Genomic DNA, 18330 nt, shown 5'->3' with positions numbered 1-18330 from the left:
TTTTAATATCTGGGGCTGCCTGATTTATGAAAGACATTATAACAGCTGCCTGACTTCTTGGAGCCTCTGGATCTATGGGGGTGTACTGTCTAAAAGCTTCCATTAATCTTTCTAAGTAGGTAGCTGGGCTCTCTGTCTTCCTCTGCAGAATAGAATATACTTTAGCCAAATTAGTGGGCTTGCGAGCAGCTGCCCGGAGAGCTGCCATTAGAGTCTGGCGATAAAGGTGTAGCCGTCCCCTACCTTCTGCCGTATTGTAGTCCCACGCCAGCCTGGTCAGAGGAAAGGTTGCGTTTATGAGGTCGGGGTTGGCAGTCGGTTGACTGTCGTCCCCCGGGACCAGCTTTCTAGCTTCTATCTGTATTCTCTCTCGCTCCTCCGTGGTGAACAACATTCGGAGGAGCTGCTGACAATCATCCTAAGTGGGCTGGTGGGTGAACATGACACTATCCAGTAAAGCCAGTAAATCTTTGGGGTTGTCTGAAAACCGAGCACTCTGAGTCTTCCAGTTATACAGCTCACTGGTGGAGAATGGCCAGTACTGGAGCCTGGGGATTCCTGTGTCATCTGGGGGTCCTATTTCCCGAAGGGGTAAAGCCACCGTGGAGTCAGGCAGCTGAGGGGGGCTAGTCCGCGAAGTGCGCCCTCGCGTCCGCCCCGCCGGCCCTTCAAAGTTACTTTCCTTTTCAGCGGGCCCGTGTGTGCCGGCCGCCTCCCGTCCGCCTGCTCCTTCCCGCAGCTCAGCCAGGGGGGCTGCGGCCTGGGGCCCGGAGGGGTACGGAGGGGGTTCTGTGAACAGTGGGTCCCCGCTGTCAGGTAGAACAGGATGGGGGGGCAGTTGGATGTTTGGATTTTAGTGGTCGAGCAACCAGTGCCTTACAGGGTTCAGAGGCTAATTGGAAAGGGGACAGCCAAGGAGGCGGGTTCTCAACAAGGTCCTGCCATATGAGGATATATGGGATTTGATCTAAGTGGCCCGCACGCCTAGGTAGGAAAATCTTGGACTTTACTCTAGTGATGACAGCAAGTCGGAAGGTCCCTTCGGGTGGCCACCCCACATCAAAGGCAGGCCATTCGGAGCGACACAGAGTAATTAGCTTTCCTTTCCTGATTTCTATATCAAGATCATGGCCCCTTGTTCTAACTTCTTTAAAATTACTCGTAAGGAGAGATAGGGGAGTGCTCTGGGTATTACCTATCCTGTAATAATTTGTAGTCTCTTCTTATAAAGGAATGTGGGTTTGAATCCCTGTAAAGGAAATCTGATTTGACTTATTAATGATATCTAATCGCAGGCGCACTTTGGCAGCCTTGGTCAGAGTTAGCTGCCTAGATCGTAGTCGCGCTGGGGCAGCCCAGATCAGCGACAGCTGCTGCCCGCCAAACCGGGGCAGTTCAGATCGCAAGCGCGCACCGGAAGCCCAGGTCAGAGTTAGCTGCCTGGGTCCCGGTCGCGCTGAGGCAGCCTAGATCAGAGACAGCTGCTGCCCGCCAAACCGGGGCAGTTCAGATCGCAAGCGCGCACCGGAAGCCCGGGTCAGAGTTAGCTGCCTGGATCGCGATCGCGCTGGGGTAGCCCAGATCAGAGACAGCTGCTGCCCGCCAAACCGGGGCAGCTCAGATCAGAGACAGCTGCTGCCCGCCAAACCGGGGCAGCTCAGATCAGAGACAGCTGCTGCCCACCAAACCGGGGCAGCTCAGATCAGAGACAGCTGCTGCCCGCCAAACCAGGGCAGCTCAGATCAGAGACAGCTGCTGTCCGCCAAGCTGGGGCAGCTCAGACCGCAATATAGATCAGATGAGAGCCAGGGGACGTCTCCCACCGGTCTCCGCTGGCCGTCCTATAGCGCGTCCGCCAGGACTGTGCCAGCTCCAGTTTCAGACCTCGCGAGTCACAGATTCGGATTCAGAACAGACACAGACAGACAAACGGAGACGAGCCAGCTCACCTATCAGTAGATCGATCCTAGCAGATCTGTTGACCAGGGGTCTGGTGGGCTTGGGGAATCCCGGACGAGCCCCCAGATGTGATGCCCAGACCGTTTGTTCTTCAAAGAAGACCACCAGAGTCCAGAGTCAAAGCCAAGCGGCAAGGATCTTTACTACAAGTTCGAACCTGGTCCTTCCATTCCACAGCATACAAGAGGGCCCTGAACAATGCGAGTGTTTGCTTTTTATAGCCTGAGAGTTACAGGGGAACAAAGGAATTCTTTTGGTTCCCGCTTTTTCAGTAAAACTTTGAACGGCTGTCTCCTTATCGGAGACTTTCCTGGTGGTGTTTGTACTGGGCTCAGGAAGTTTGAGAGATATATGGCGATATGTGGTGAGATGGGAGGATGGGATGTGTTTGTACTGGGCTCAGGAAGTTTGAGAGATATATGGCGATATGTGGTGAGATGGGAGGATGGGATGTGTTTGTACTGGGCTTGTTTGTTTTGAGCCCGGGGCTGAGGAATGTGCCCGGCTCCTTTCATTACTATTGACTTCTGATAAGTGGAAGAAATCAAATTATTCCAAGGAAGGTATTTCTATGATATTTGAGATATGAACATTTTTCTTGTCTGCTTTTGAGAAATTCAGAAAACAACAACTATCTCTCTTGAGAACATGCTTATTAATTCCCTCAGCTCAAGAAAAGCTAGTGACGCTAATGACTGGGAATGGTTCTAAAAGATCCTTTGAGTTTTAAGGCTTTAATCACTGGTCTCCCAGCATCCACTCTTGGCCCTCATCTTCACTTAATTAATCACCCCCATTAGAGCTCAGCTCAAAGTCATTCCCTCTAAGAAGTTTTCCCTGATGCCCCAAGTTAAGCCAGTTCTTCCATGATTCATCTCCGTTCTTCACACTCCATTTTTCCAGCACTTATTACAATTGTAATTCAATAATTGTAAAATTAATATTTAATGTCTGCATCTTCTGTTAGGGTGTAAACTCCATGAAAGCAGAGACAGTCTGGCTGTTTTATTCCTCAAACATAGTGCTAGTCCCTGAAATTTCCTCAGAGCTGAACATAGTTCACTGCATGCATTAATTACTCAACAACTATTTGTTGAATGAGAAATATGACAGACAGAATAATCTCCCTCCACCCTCCAAGTTCATATCCAAGTCCCCCGTAACTGTGTCTGTTACCTTGGACAGCAAAAGGAATTTTGGGGGTGTAATGTAGTTAAGGATTTTAGATGGGGAGATTGTCCTGGATTATCTGGGTAAGCCTGATGTGATCACAAGAATCCTTACAAGAGGCAAGCATTAGGATCAGAGCGAGAGGAAAAAAAATGTGACAACAGAGGCAGTGTTCAGAGCCATGAGGCCATCACCACTAAAAACTAGAAGAGGCAAGGAATGGGTTCTCCCTGGGAACCTACAAAATGAACCAACCCTGCAGACACCTTGATTTTAGCCCTGAATTTCTGACTTCCAGAACTGTAAAAGAATATTCATGTTGTTTTCAGCCACTAAGTTTACGGTCATTAGTTACAGCAGCAATAGGAAACTAATACAAATAATTGATTTGTTGTGTAACGTAGAGTGAGACTGATCACACAACCTGAAAGCAAATAGAAGAAAAAGTAAAAGACTATGTAATAAAAGACCCTTATGACTGAACCATACCCACCATCTGATTAACCCAAAATTTGCCAGAAATTATTTGTGTAAAGAATAAGACAACATACTATAAATAAGAATAGACCACAGAGCCTAGTACTGGAGAGCTTGTTTATGAGCCCAGATACTAGGGAAGAAACAGTCAAAATGGAACAATGGTATTAGTTGTGAAGCCTAGAAAAATTCACTCAGCACCGGGTCTTGGATTTCTCATTTACAAAGTAGAGTTAAGAACTGTTATTTCCTATTTTGCAAAGTTAGTACAAAATTTAGAGATAAACTCTATACGATGTTTGGTATAGAACTTGAAGCATAGAAGAACCTCTATGGTGTGAACTTTAAGAACTCTATAGCAGAGTGGTATGTGATGGTGGTGGTAAAATCAATGAATAATAATGTCAGGAAAAGGAGTCGGTGGGAATAATGCTTTTTAAAATAAGGCTTTTTTTAAGAAAGGTATTGCCTGGAGAATAGGAAGCAATAGCAAGAGTGTGATTAAATACTCTGATGATACTGATAGCTATACAATGCAGAATTAGCCTAGAAGCAGGAAAGAAGAAAATTTAGCTAAGGGTAAAATATGTATGAAGAAGAGGCATTCAGTGATAAAAGGGGATGCATTTAAAAGTAATGGCTTTTTTCTTTTACTTTTACCCTTTTTTTTTCATCCCTGGAAGAAGAAAATGAAGTGAACAGACTTCATTTTTTGCATATAATTTAAAGTCATAAATGCCCATTGGAGCTGGAAAATGTCAGAACCTAAAAACCAAATTAGGCTTTGATAGAGCTAAATCTTGAGTATTGGAAAATTGCCACTGTAGGATACAGCAGAATGCAGATTTAATAACAGACCTGCAAATTTCACTCAAAGGCTAGACATGCCACTATCTGATAAAAACCTGTAAGCAGTAGAACTTCTTGCCTTTGTCTTCCTACTGAATAGAAATTGCCTTGAAGCCCTTTTCTGTACCTCTCTGTTGGCACTTTCTGATCTGCCTGTCTTAGTTAGGGCTGCTCTAACAAAGTACCCTAGACTGCGTGCCTTACAAACCACAGAAATGTATTTTCACAGTTCTGGAGGTTGGAAGTCCAATATCATGGTGCCAACAGGGTCAGGTTCTGGCGAGGGACCTCTTCTTGGCTGCAGACTGCTTTGTTCTCATGTGGAGAAAAGAGAGCTGGCTCTCTCTAGCCTCTTCTCATAAGGGCACTCCTCCCATTGTGAGGGCTCCAGCCTCATGACCTAATCACTTCCCAAAGGCCCCACCTCTAAAAACCATCATAGGGAGATTCAGGTTTCAATCCAAGAATTTGGTTGGGGTGGGGGGCACAGACACTGCCTCATGCTGTAGTTATTTATGCACTTCCCTCCTCCAGTGGGCAATGAAGTCCCTGGAGGATCTCATCTTTCAAATCTTGCTCCGTTTTAAAAATCAATTTCTACCAGTGAATTTGGGTGTGAGGAACAACCTGTCCTAATAAACTTTTAGAAAAGATCTGGGGTAGATGAGCAGTCTCCCCCACCCCCACCTCCCCCCTCATTCATGCATGCTCTTTGACAATAAAAAACGCCCGTTTCGAATCATCATTTTACTTCCCAGGGGCTTTCTCCTTTGTGAGAATCTGTCACTGCTGTCAAATGTGTGAAGTGAACAAAGGCACGTTTTGTACTTTTCAAATCTACTGATGCTATAATTGATAACAGAGAACTTGATCACTCAAAATTGTTCACTGTAGAAACTCATGCCTAAAAGCACTATTTTTCTTTCCTTTCTAAGTGTACCAGAATTCAATTCTTTAATATCACAGAACCTTAGAAAGCCCAGTTACTGAATGTGTCCTGTGCAATTCACCATATCTTAAAAATGTCTCAGGACATTCTGTTGTGTCCCTGAGGATCCCCTGTTCGCTATGGTCTTCGTATGTTTACCACTGTGTCAATATAGCTGAATGGACTTAGGCTGAAACCATTGAATGTTTAGGAAATGCACAATCTAAATAATATTTATTCCCACAAAGCGGCCCAAAGCCTTGAATACACGAATGCATGGTGTGGCTTTCTCAAGGTAGGAATTCATTCTCAGTTTTCCCAAACTTTTTTAAACTTTAAAAAAAAAAAAATGTTTTTTTTTTTAGCACACCTTTTAACATCTCCCAGAGCAGAGTGAAAAAGCATGGACTTTGTGCCAAGTGGGTCTGAATTGGATCTGGACTGTGCCACTCATTGGCTCTGTGACTTTGGGGGAGTTATTTACCTACTCTAAGCCTCAGTTTACCACATCTGTAAAAGAGGGAGAATAGCAACTACTACTTAACACTTTCTAAACTGTTTTCTAATTACAATGTTTACTGTCAATCTTCTGTCCTACATTGTAACAGCCTTGATGTCTCATTCCCTACTATGTCCCCAGCATGTAATTCATGGCACAACATTGTATTAGTCCATTCTTGCACTGCTATAAAGAGATACTTGAAACTAGGTAATTTATAGAGAAAAGAAGTTTAATTGGCTCATAATTCTGCAGGCCAGTACCAGGAAGCATGGCTGGGGAGGCCTCAGGAAACGCAATCATGGCAGAAGGCAAAGGGGAGGCAGGAACCTCTTCTATGGCAAAAGCAGGAGGAAGAGAGAGCAAAGGGAGTCCTACACCCTTTTAAACAACCAGCTCTCATGAGAACTCACCCACTATCATGAGAAGAGCAAGGGGGAAATCCACCCCCATGATCCAATCACCTCCCACCAGGCCACTCCTCCAATATTGTGGGTTACAATTCGACATGAGATTCGGGCAGAGACACAAACCCAAACCATATCAAACATAAACACTAAGTATTTGTAAAATAAATGAATAGAATGAACAACTGCACAAAAAAATGATTGAATGAAAGAATACTTCTTTCTCCTTTCTTACCACTCATATAGCTGCCACCATGCTTGTGCCTGGGTTGCATGAATTTCCACCCAGGTGCGTGGCTTTTTGACACCTAGAGCCAGTCCTCTCCCCTTGGTATCTGACCTTTTGCATTAAACCATCCTCGCTCCATGGGAGCCACACTTGCCGTTCCCCAAGGCCTGGTGAAACCTCATCAATCATATTTTCTTGCTTATGTTAAAATTTCAGGCTTACTTCATTCTTGGAAAACAGTGTTTCAGTGGTGGGAAAGGCGCTAGAGTCTAGAAACTAGAGTGCTAATCTCAGCTGTGCTTGCAGACTGGCCTGGGTTAAATTGTGTCATCTCTGTGAGCCTCAGTTTTCTCATCTGTAAAACAGGAACAGTAATACTTTCTTCTCAGGGCAATTTTCAGGATCCTCGAAAAAAGCATACATTTCTGTAGGCTGATGTTGCAATTATTATACTCTTTCCAGTTATTTATTGGTGACATTACAAACCAAAATAAAAACACCAATTATTGTTAATACTAATGTCATGCTTACTAATATGCAAGACACTATTTTAAGTACAATCTTTGTCAATCCTCACAACGCTATTATCTCCATTTTACAGATGAAGAAACTAGGCTCAGAGTGCTTAAGTAACTTGCCCAAGGTCCTACAACTAGTAACTAATGAAGCCAGGGTTTGAAACCACAAACACTCTATGGTCCAAAATCATTTTAAATAGGAAATAGCAATAGAGACCAATATTTAAAGAGTTTCTATTGAAGATGGATGTTTTGCTCACATCCGAATGGTTAAATCAGACCACAGTACTTTCTTTCTTTTCCTTGGGCTCCCATGTGGCTTATGCCTGGCAGAGTACAAATACTAACAGTACCACTTTGCCCAAAATACTGATGGTGATGAGCACTTGGCCCTTGCTCTTTCATCATCCAAATTACTCTTAGCTCATGGTCGAGAACAAAAATCACCCTGGAGAGCAAGAGAAGTTGTATGAGTCTGTGGGGGCTGTGACCACCAACTGGGTTGCTTAAGCAACAGAAAGCAGTTGTCTGACAGTTATGGAGGCTGAAGTTCAAGGTCAAGAAATCAGTAGGGTTAGCTTCTGATGGCTGTGAGAGAAAATCTGTTCTATGCCTTTTTCTCTTAGCTCTGGTGGTTTGCTGGGAATTTTTGACATTTCTCATAGATAGCATTCTCCCTGTATCTTCACATCATCTTCCCTCTATGTGTCTTTTTCTCTTCCTTTGCACAGTGTTCTGTTTATAAGGATACTAATCATACTGGATTAGCAGCCTACCCTGCTCCAATATGACCTTATCTCAGCTTAACTATTAGGTTGGTGCAAAAGTAATTGCGGTTTTTGCTATTGCTTTTAATGGCAAAAGCGCAATTACTTTTGCATCAACCTAATAATTACACCTGCAATGACTCTTTTTCCAAATAAGGTCACATTCTGAGCTTCTGCAGGGTTATGATCTCAGATATGAATTAAGTGAGACAATTCAAAATTCAACCCATAATAGCAGTCAGTAGTCCCCAAGCCTCTCCTCTTGTCTGAAGACTTTGGGCTGGCTTTGATTTGGGTAGACGCTTAAATCATTCTAGACAGAAGTGTTTTAGTGAGCCACCGTGGCTATATACTACTGTGTGCTCTGATGATCAAGGACTAAACAGAGACTGGGAAAGGGCTGTATTTTTCAGACATTTTCTCATTCCTCTGTTCAGTCAATATTATTTCTTCTAAGGTAGCATGGCAGGTGCAAAAGTAGGGAGTGAAGGGGGTCAGGGAGTTGCATAAAGGCAACTGTTACCGTCCTCACCTACCTAGAGCTTGAGGTTTAGTCGGGGAATGCGAAATGTATGCATGGGAGTGTGTTATAATGTAGAATGCAAAGGAAACAGAAAAGGAAAGCTCGGCCCGAAAACTAGGAAAGCTGAGAAGGCTTCAGGAGGAAGCAACCCTTGTAGCAAGCTTTCAAAGGAAATATCTGAAAATTACAGCCCTTTCTTAGTCTCTATTTAGTCTTTCTCATTTTCATAATTTTGTGAATTTAAGTCAACAGGCACTTGTTGCCTACATGCCCTGGGCTCAATGTTATTGAAGATGTTAAGGGAAATCAAAAATTACAGCCCAGAGCCCGAAGCCCCTGCCCAGGAGCTCTCAGAGTCATTGGGGGAACAAGACTTCAGCACTGCAACTGGAAAATTATCCAAAGGGGGCTGAGGAGGGGGTGCTTCTAGAATGGCAGTTCCCGGGTGAATCCCTGTGATGCCAGTTTTGAAGGCCAGAAACTCCATTTTTATTATGATCTGGCACACTGTAAACGAGAAAGCCATGCATGAGTCTTGAAGACTGAAAGCTCTGGGCCTGATTCCTGAGCAGACCTCCCTCTAGTCTGCCCCTACCTTTGTGATCACGTGAGGTGCTTGACCTCTGGGTGGACTGCGCTGTAAAGTAGGGAGGATGTATACTTTCTAGGGGTGAAGAGGGATTTCAGTAGGAGCTTAGCTCAAGCTGCAGGTCCCCTAAGAAGCTTTCTCAACCCCTGAGGGTGATGTAAACCATTGTCCTTTGCACCTGTGCCCCCTCGGCTCCTGTGCACAGCTATTCCGAGCCTGGAATCTCTGACTTACTTACCTTTCCCCACCTACTCAAGGCCATGAGCTTCCTGCAGGCTCTTTTCTACCTCATTGCAGCGGCTTCAAGTCGGCCAGGCTGGGGTCCTTCTCCAGCCTTGGGTGATGCCCAGGGTTGGAGCCAGTGGTGGCTTCTGGAGCTTCCCTCCAGTATTCACTTTATTGTTGGGTAGAGTCAATTGCCATTTCTGAATCTTAGGTAGAGTACCTGCAAACGCAGCTGCAAGACAACTCTGTCACCATCACCACCAGATTGCCATCCCTAAACATGGGGACAGCCTCTGCCAAGGGGCAGTGGTGAGTGCCGCCGAGACAAAGGCTGCAGGCAACCCTGGGTCCAAGGGCACGTCTCCACATCTTTGTTACACCTAAACTTGCACTCTACACACAGCCACTCTGTCTGTGCTGGCTAAGCGCCTGTTGCCCCGGCCTCAAGGGTGCTGGTAGGATTCTACCCTGCGGTCCCTTCCCTCACTCCCCATGTAGCCTTCACCTTTGAGAGTGCTAAAGGCCTGACTGCTCCCTCTTTGCTTCAATTTGATGTTACCCAAACTGCATCTTGCAGAAATGCTTCTAATTTTCTAGTTTATGGGTCCTACCCATCCCCAATTTCCAGCAGAAACCTAGATTTTCCTAGCAGTTATTGTGACTGGAATTTGGAAGTGGGTGCTGAGTAAATGGGTGAATCTGGATGTCCATCTGGGATCAGGACTCTGTTCCCACTCTTGGACGCTTTGACTCCCCTCCTTGGCAAAAGCTGGTGCATTTCCCTGCAGCCCCGGCCCTGGCTTCCTGCTGCCACCCCCATGTGCACCAATATCGGAGACCCAGCCACATCCAGATGAACCCACCCTAGACCTCCCGGGAGGACACACAAGCCACCCATCCCGCTTCAGCACAGCCTCTGCTGCAGCACTTGCCACATCCTGTTTTCATAGCTTGTCATTACCTCCCAACAAACATTGAGCCCCAGAGAACTGAGCTTGGTTAAAATGAGATTGGTTCTCTCAAAGGGATTCAGCCCTCTCTCTGCTTCATCTTATTTCTGTTTACTGTACTTGCTCGAGGTCAGTCCCCTTGCCAGGGAGAAAGCTCTGGGAGGGAAGGGATGTCTATGTCATTTACCATGGGGTTCACCGCCAGATCCCCAGGGCCTTCACTTGCATATCAGTGCATGGAGCACATCATTTTCTTCAACAAGAAACAAGACAACATGGATTGAGCTCTTTTTTGAAAGCATTTATTGCTGAATTGGTATTCATTGTTTAAAATTTAGAAAACCAGAAAAAGGCAAAAAGGAAAAAGTTATCACCCATCATTATTATAACATATTCCTCTGCAAGGTTTTTTCCTATGTGCATAACATCTGGTGGCCTATTTTCCTCGTTTAACATAATATCGTAACTATTTTCTTTTGCTTTTATTTCCATGTTTACTGAGCACCTACTATGCCTCAAGGACTGTGCGAGGCTCTGAAGATTTTAAACTGGGCCTGAGAATGCAAAGGAATATTTCTGAGACAGAGAAGCAGGAGCACATGATTGAGGCAGAGGACTACCACCTTCACATTTTAAAATATGGGGAATGAGCTCTTTGCTGATAAAAGTAGCCACAAAGTCACCATAAGAATAGTTTGCATGAAAATCTGGTGTCTGTTACACTGACTATGCCAGAGATTCTTAATTTATACAATAGGAGAATTTTAGGGTTTGCTAGAATTTCCAGAAAAGGCCAAAAGTGCATTTAATGAGGTCAGTTTTTGAATGGGGTCATTCTCTAAGCAGCTTTTGTATTAAAGATGTCATGTTTTAAAAGTGAAGATTGGGATCAGCTCTTTTGGCCTACTGCCAACTAATCAGAATGGATACTGGGTGCAGTTGGAGCACAGCCTGCAGATGCCCACTGGGTGGGACTATCACAGTGGCCCCATAGTTGACGGATCACAAGGAGGCCTGGGAGAGTCCAAGGAAGAGGCTGGGTGGTCAGAGCAAGAGTGGAGGACTCTCAGGGGCTTAGGGACACAGCTGTTCACCAACTGGCACAGTAGCCTTTCAATATTTTAAGAAACATACACCGTAGCAGGGCATCCTGGCAACCAAACCCACCTGAAGAGCATCTTTTCCTCTTGAGTCATCAACACGCACTCTTAGCAGCCAGCAGACAGAGCTTTCCAATTGTTGAGCAGATTACTTCAAGGCTGTACAGGTAGCAGGCCCAGGAGGGATTTGGCAGGGCCAGGACATGCACATTCAGTTGGGTTTGAAAGCTCTGGGAAGTAGTGCTGAGAGAAAACCCTCCTCCTCCCCACCCAGCCCAGGGTTACTCTTCTCCCACCCCTCCACAAATAGACAAACACAGTGTTCTTTGGAGTTTCACAGCAATCATTACTGGTAGTAATGAGCTAACTCTTTATATTCGCAATGTGTGTACCCTTGGAAGATGCACTTAGATGCTCTCAAAATGGTTGAAAGAGGACAGGAGATCTCCAACCAGGGGAAGAGGAGGTGACTGAGAGATGAGGTGTTAGCTTGCACGGCGACAATCAGCCATTCTTCACTGCCAAAGCACAAGGCACTCAAGTAGGCTGTTGACAGCCTCCTGCTGGGGGGTTTTAGACACCAGGATAAGTTGCTTATGGAGATCAGCGTAGCAGAAGGGTCAGGAAGCAGAGGTTCAGATTGCCCCTCTGCCAGACCCTATGAGATCTCTTAGCTTTTCTGCATCTCGGTTTCCTCATCTATGAAATGGTCATATCTCACAGGGCTGTTTGAAGAGTAAATAAGATAATGTTTCCAAAGTGCTTAGCACTGCATCTGACACAAAGCAAAGCCCAAAATAAAAAGAGCTATTAATGTGGAATTGCCTTCTTGTGAATTATTTTATTACACATTTATGGAGTGGTTCATTTATTGAAAACTTATGGACTTTAAATATCCTAATTTTAGAAAAGATGTAGGAAGAAAAGATAAAACATGAGTTGTAATGTTCTCTAACTTTGTTTTTATAGGAGACATGGAAATTTACACTACAGAAGGCAAGACAAATTGTCAAGAAGTCCCCGATTCTGGTAAGCACTAAGCACGTAGAACGCCAGCCTTTTCCTTGGCATGTCCTCTCTCACTGGCCCCGGCTTTCACATCCCAAAGGCAAGGACTACTCCGGATATAAGCCTGCAACATGCCATAGCTACGTGGGGATGGAAGTAGGAATGTGAACTGCTTCCACTTGTGTTTCCTGTCTTCTCACTACAGTGTGGTTTTTCAGCCTCGGCACTGCTGACACCTGGGGCAGAATAATCCTTTGTTGTGCAGGCTGTCCTGGGCTTTCTAGGGTGTTCAGCAGCAACCCTGGCCTCTACCTACTAGATGCCAGCAGCACCACCATCCACCCCTCCCCAGTCACAACAACCAAAAAATGCCTCGCAGCATTGCCAAATGTCCCCTGGAAGGCAAAATCACCCCCAGTTGAGAACTGCTGCTTTCCAGTAGACCATCTTGGAGGAGGCTGTATCCTCCTGCTTCTCCACTTTCTAAAAATGTGACCTTAAGCACGGTGCTCAACTTCACTGAGCCCCAGTTTTCTTGTCTGTAAGACAAAGATGATAATAGCGTCCTCCAGTGTCAGTACTGATAGAGTTGAGAGTGCAGAGAGCATCTGGGATCTTGGCTAGGACTTACCAAGTCCTCAATACATGTGAGTTAAAGTTATCATAATTTTTATTCATGTTTCCTTAATTTGTCCTCTGTGTAATAACACTCTCGTTCAACAGATAGAATATTTATTTCAGATCAGTTCTCGCAGGCTTACGTATTTGACTTAGGCCCTGGTTGCAAATCAGCCCATTTGAAAAGGAAGCAGAAAAGTAGATCTTTAAAGCACGACATTATCCTCAATGCCAAAGATACTGGCAGTAAGGAAGCATCCATCAGCAATGGGCAATGGGAGGGCAAAGACCTCGTCCTTGGCTTCTCCCTGCTGGCTAGCTCATCATTCACCTTGATACACTACATTTGAGGTATTATTCATTTGGCAACATAGAAATAAAGGGGAGGAAAATCCCTCATGGCTAGGCTTGCCAGATTTCGCAAGTAAAAATATGGGATGCCCAGTTAAATTTGAATTTCAGATAAACAACGAATAGTGTTTTAGTATATCTAGTGTAATATTTTATCTGGCAACTCTGCTCATGGAGGGCCTATGGGTTTTGATGAACAAGGCCAATAAATACATGTTAAGTGACAGGCGATATGTAGGCATTTCTACATAACTGATTAATCAATCACAATGTCTGCATTGACAATTATTATTTAATTCAGTGAATAATTAAGGGCCAACAGTAGCCCGTTGAGCTAATTTGCTTAAGTTGTTGAATAAGATATTAAAAGACCACAGGAAACTCTTGACCACCCCCTTCAGAACTCTGAGCAGAAATGGAGAACAATACAATTGGTATTTTATTCTTCTGAGCACACCCCTAAAAACGTATTCTCCAGGCATTGTTTACTTCAGTAGCAAAAACTGCCTTGGCATTAACTCCTAATTAGGATTTTACAATTTTTTTACTTCTGTCACCAGAATCGCAAGCATAATTCACGGGGCAGGATTCCAATAATTACTCGCGAGAAGTGAAAAAAAAATTCTACTGAACAATTCAACAATAAAAATACTCTTCTGAAACCTCCACCAATTTATTTGCTCTCCAGATTACAGCTATCAAGGCAAAAATAAACAGAAAATGCAAATAAGTGTGTCTGAAAAAACTGCTCGGAGAGTAATTAATTCCACTGTGATGGCTGATATAACTTCAGACCTGGCCAGGGTACAGAAAGCTGCACTCAGTAGGTTCCATATCATTTCAGCACAGCCTATCAGTTGGTGAGAATTCAGACTTGAAAACAGTTATGCATTATTGAAGGAAATCAAACATTCCAGATAAAGCCTGGATCGCAATGAGGCCATGAGAGGATCCTAGAGGGAACTTTTCAGGGATCTGGCAGAGCATCGAGCATCTAAGAGCACCTGAGTTATGGAATCATTTAATTCTCACGTAGATAGAGTATTTTTGTCATCAGCCACATTTTACAGATGAGAGTACTGAGTCTCAGGTAGGTTAGGTTATGTGCTCACCCCACATAGCTAGTAGGTGAGAAACCCCACATTTAAATCCAGAGCTAGCTATCTCCACATTCAGTACCCTTTCTACTAGGCCAGTAGCTTTCAACAAGGCCTCCTTAGTACTAAACTTTGGGGAGCACCATTTATGTCACAGGCTATGTGGATATTGGGATCGTACAGTGGACAACCTGTGCAGTTACAAATGACAGCCCTGGTCACAAACCCACCCGCTCAATAGAATCATCTGGGAAGCCTATAAAAATTGCTGAGGTCCAAACCCCACCCTAGACCAATTAAACCCAGGTAATATAATACACAACAAGGGTTGAAAGGCACTTTTCCACACAGAAATTCAGTTTCAGCTTGGCTGTGTACAGAAGAGTGATGACTCTCCCACTTTGACCTTCCATTTACCCCATTCAGCCCATTTTTCTTTATTCAACCCCTGTTTGTTGTTCTGCATTCATTTGACATCCTGGTGCATGGGGAAGCTCAGGAAGCTGGTTAAATGGATTGCAAAGCAAAGATGCTGCATGACTCCTGTCCCCAGGGACAGCCCTGATTTGAGACTCTCATTTTAGATGGGATTAGATGCAGCCAGTTGCAATATTTTAAATGTATTGCTGAGTTAATAACAGCCCACATTTTGTCTCTATCTAGCAAAGTTCAAATTGAAAGGAGGAGGCTGGCAAATAGGCAAGCAAGACTCATACAATGTTGCTCGGGGCCCATCTCAGTTCTCTTTGTAAGAGAAGGGTGGTCTTTCCCATGCTATGTAATGAAAAGACCAGATAATCAAAACCTCAGTCTAACCAGGAGGAATTCTAGGGGCCCCTATATCATCTGCCACCCACTTAACCCCAATTTCTACACAATGAATGGCAAAGACAGCTGCAGCCGTCAGGCTGAATTTTGACAGCAAACAGCTATGCAATTATAGAATAGTATTCTATTGCACCTTTTGTCTAGTAATTATAAAACTGTTCATATCAATTTTTAATAGTTTGCTATTACCAGTGTTAAAATCTAGACTGTTGTTAGGAGAATTAGACCAAGGCCTTCAGACTAAACTGAATATTAAAAGTACCTCAAACATTCAAATGCAACCTGACTTTGGACTCTGGATCTCAGATAGTGTCTGTACTTCCGAAGTGCTGTCAATGTTGTAGTGTAGCAGGACAAGCCGCGAACAAAACTCCTCAGACACCGAGTTAAAGAAGGAAGGGATTTATTCGGCCAGGGGCATCGGCAAGACTCCTGTCTCAAGAGCCGAGCTCCCCGAGTAAGCAATTCCTGTCCCTTTTAAGAGCTCACAACTCTAAAGTGATGCGCGTGAGAGGGTCGTGATCGATTGAGCAAGCAGGGGGTACGTGACTGGGGGCTGCATGCACTGGTAATTAGATCGGAACAAAACAGGATAGGGATTTTCACAGTGTTTTTCTATATAATGTCTGTAATCTATAGATAACATAACCGATTAGGTCAGGGATCAATCTTTAACTACCAGGCCCAGGGTGTGGCGCCGAGCTGTCTGCTTGTGGATTTCATTTCTGCGTTTGAGGTTTTACTTTTTCTTTCTTTGGAGGCAGAAATTGGACATAAGACAATATGAGGGGTGGTCTCCTACCTTAGTAGAAGCTTATGCTGATGGTTGTTTTGCAGTGTGTCCACAATCCTGATCTTAGTCAGCTACTAAGTCTCTGGAATCACCCTTCTAACCACCCCTTCTTCACACCATCACCCTCCTCCGCCCTGTTTCCCATCAGTGCTTCCCAACTGGTGGCAATATTGCCCCTTGCTCCCACCCTGGGGACATTTGGCAGTGTCTGGAGGCAGATTTGGCAATGTCTGGAGGCAGATTTGTGCGGTGGGCATCTGGGGGTCACAGGCCAGAGATGCTGCCCAGCATCTCACAGTGCACAGGGCAGCCCACACAGCAAAGACTGAATTATTATCGGCTCAACATGGCAATAGCACCGAGGTTTGAAACCCTGAGATAGGGCCTTGGGGTCTCTTATCTCAAATGATCCTTCTCCAGGCCATCTTCCCATGCTTAGAGACATCTTTCCGAAACGCAAATGTGATTCCTCTGCCTGACACCTCCACGGCTTCCCCACAGTCCTCAGGGTAACATGTAGTGCTGCACTCCAGGCCCCTGCTCCCTGTCCTGTCTCCTTCCTTCCATGGTTCACTGCATTCTGCCATTCTGATTCTCCCTCCAGGTGGGAATGTTTGGCATTCCTCTAAGACACCAAGCTTTCTCATACCTCCACAGCACTGCTCGGGCACTCCCTCTGCCGGGAGCCAGGCTACTTCAGCTTTAGTGTGCATCCTGGGGACGTTGTTAAAATGCAGATTCTGATTTTGTAGGTATGCAGCAGGGCCCAAGACTCTGCATCTCTGAAAGCTCCCAGGTGGCATCAATACTCCTCATCTGTGATCACACGTTGAGTGACACGGACCTAGAGCAGTGGTTGTCAAGCCTTAGTGGGCACCAGAATGACTTGGAGGGCTATGAAGACATAGGCTGCCACGACCCACACCAGGGTTTTCAATTCAGCAGCCCTGAGGTGGGGATGTGGAAGGCAAGGATGTGCATCTCTAGCAAGGCTGTGGCCCGCACTGAGTCACAAAGCCTCAGGCCATCTCTCTTCCTCCCAACCTGCCTCTATCCCACCTCACTGCAGGGTCATCTGCATTCTCCTCCAGGTTCCTAGAGACACGTGCTAGTGCCTTGGCCTCTGCAGACCCCACAGGGTATGCCCGGAGCTGGGGCCTCCACCCATGCCCTCCACTCCACGGTGAGCTGAGGACAAGGACAGCCTCTTTGTCTCCACATCTTACATGGAGCTGGGCCACCAGTCAGGATTATTTCTCCTCCTAGAAAGCTGGGCAGGCATCTCAAAAATCCTTAAGTACCTCATTTATATTCTGAAATGGTTGCTGATTCTCTCTTGCCAGGGTCAAATATCGCCAATGCCCATAACACTCCTCATAGCCATTCGAAGGACTCAGGGCTGGCAGGAATCCACTGTCTCTCTCCCTTCCTTGATAAGTGCTGGTGCCTAACTTTTCTACCCTATTGTCTTCTCTTTCTTTAAGTTGAGGAAAACATTGTGGAAACTGCAACGTTTCTAAAAGCACTGCTTGGTAAAACGTCAGGGCTTTTAGTGTAGCCCACATCTGGAGCCTCATAGAAATTGCTGTCTGGAACCCCACAGCTCAAGAAGCACAAGGGGCTTGGTCTGTGCACCTCTCTCCTCTGCGGGGGAAGGGACCTTCCTTCCTCCCAGACCCCAGATTGGTCTCTCCCTTTAGTTTTTATTTCCATAATGAGATGGAATTATTTTGTTTGAAAATCTTCTTTATTTTTAAAGCACCTGGGTAGAAGAATGCTGTTGCTGGACCCTCCTGGAACAAGGTGGAGAGTGAGGGTGGCTGGGAAGCTGGGAAGAGCTGGCTGGAAGAGAAGGAGGGAAGGCTTCGGGCTGAGGAGCCCGATGGACAAAGGCACAGGCAGTGGCATGGATATGGATGGTGGGGACAGGAACAAGAGGTAAATTTAGAGAGGTGAAATGGGCTGGATTCTAGAGGAAGGAGGATCCAGAAACCTCAAGTTCAGAGGGGCCCTTAGAAGGTGGGGAACCACTCCTTAAACTAAACAACTCTCTTTTTGTTTTTTTTTTTTTCTCCCCAGAAATATTCTAGAAGTGGTTCTGACATTTGTTCACTCCCGGTTTTGGCCAAGATCTGCCAGAAAATTAAATTGTATGTATACAATTTCTACCTTCCTGAACACTAGCATGTAATAACGTCTTTGCTTGTCCCCCTTTTCTAATGACTAAAATGATCTTCACACTTAAAAGACATCCCTGAAGGTGAGAGTGTTTCTTTCTCAAAACATTGCACAGAAACCAAAAGACAAATGAGCTCTGAAGAAAATCGTTTGGGAAATATACTGAATGCCAGCATCTTTGCATCTCAAAGCTGATCTGTTCCCCAGGCTAGAATGCAGCCCGCAGTGAGGCTCACTGCCGGCAAGTGCCTGCCAGCGAGGTGCCCA

General features: G+C 45.2%; 1 protein-coding gene across 4 annotated transcripts in view; it reads left to right on the top strand.

Moving 5' to 3' along the window:
* Positions 1-18330, top strand: part of AOAH (acyloxyacyl hydrolase) — a 224651-nt gene that overhangs the window by 87196 nt on the left and 119125 nt on the right. For all 4 annotated transcript variants that reach the window (XM_055347624.2, XM_004045314.4, XM_004045315.4 and 1 more), the window contains 2 exons: positions 12160-12219; positions 17965-18035. In XM_055347624.2, the coding sequence (XP_055203599.1) occupies positions 12160-12219; positions 17965-18035 (131 nt within the window). The remainder of the gene's footprint in view (positions 1-12159; positions 12220-17964; positions 18036-18330) is intronic.

This window comes from Gorilla gorilla, chromosome 6, assembly GCF_029281585.2.
Source record: "Gorilla gorilla gorilla isolate KB3781 chromosome 6, NHGRI_mGorGor1-v2.1_pri, whole genome shotgun sequence".
In the NCBI taxonomy this organism is placed as follows: Eukaryota; Metazoa; Chordata; class Mammalia; order Primates; family Hominidae; genus Gorilla; species Gorilla gorilla.
This window is presented reverse-complemented; position numbering and strand designations above follow the sequence as displayed.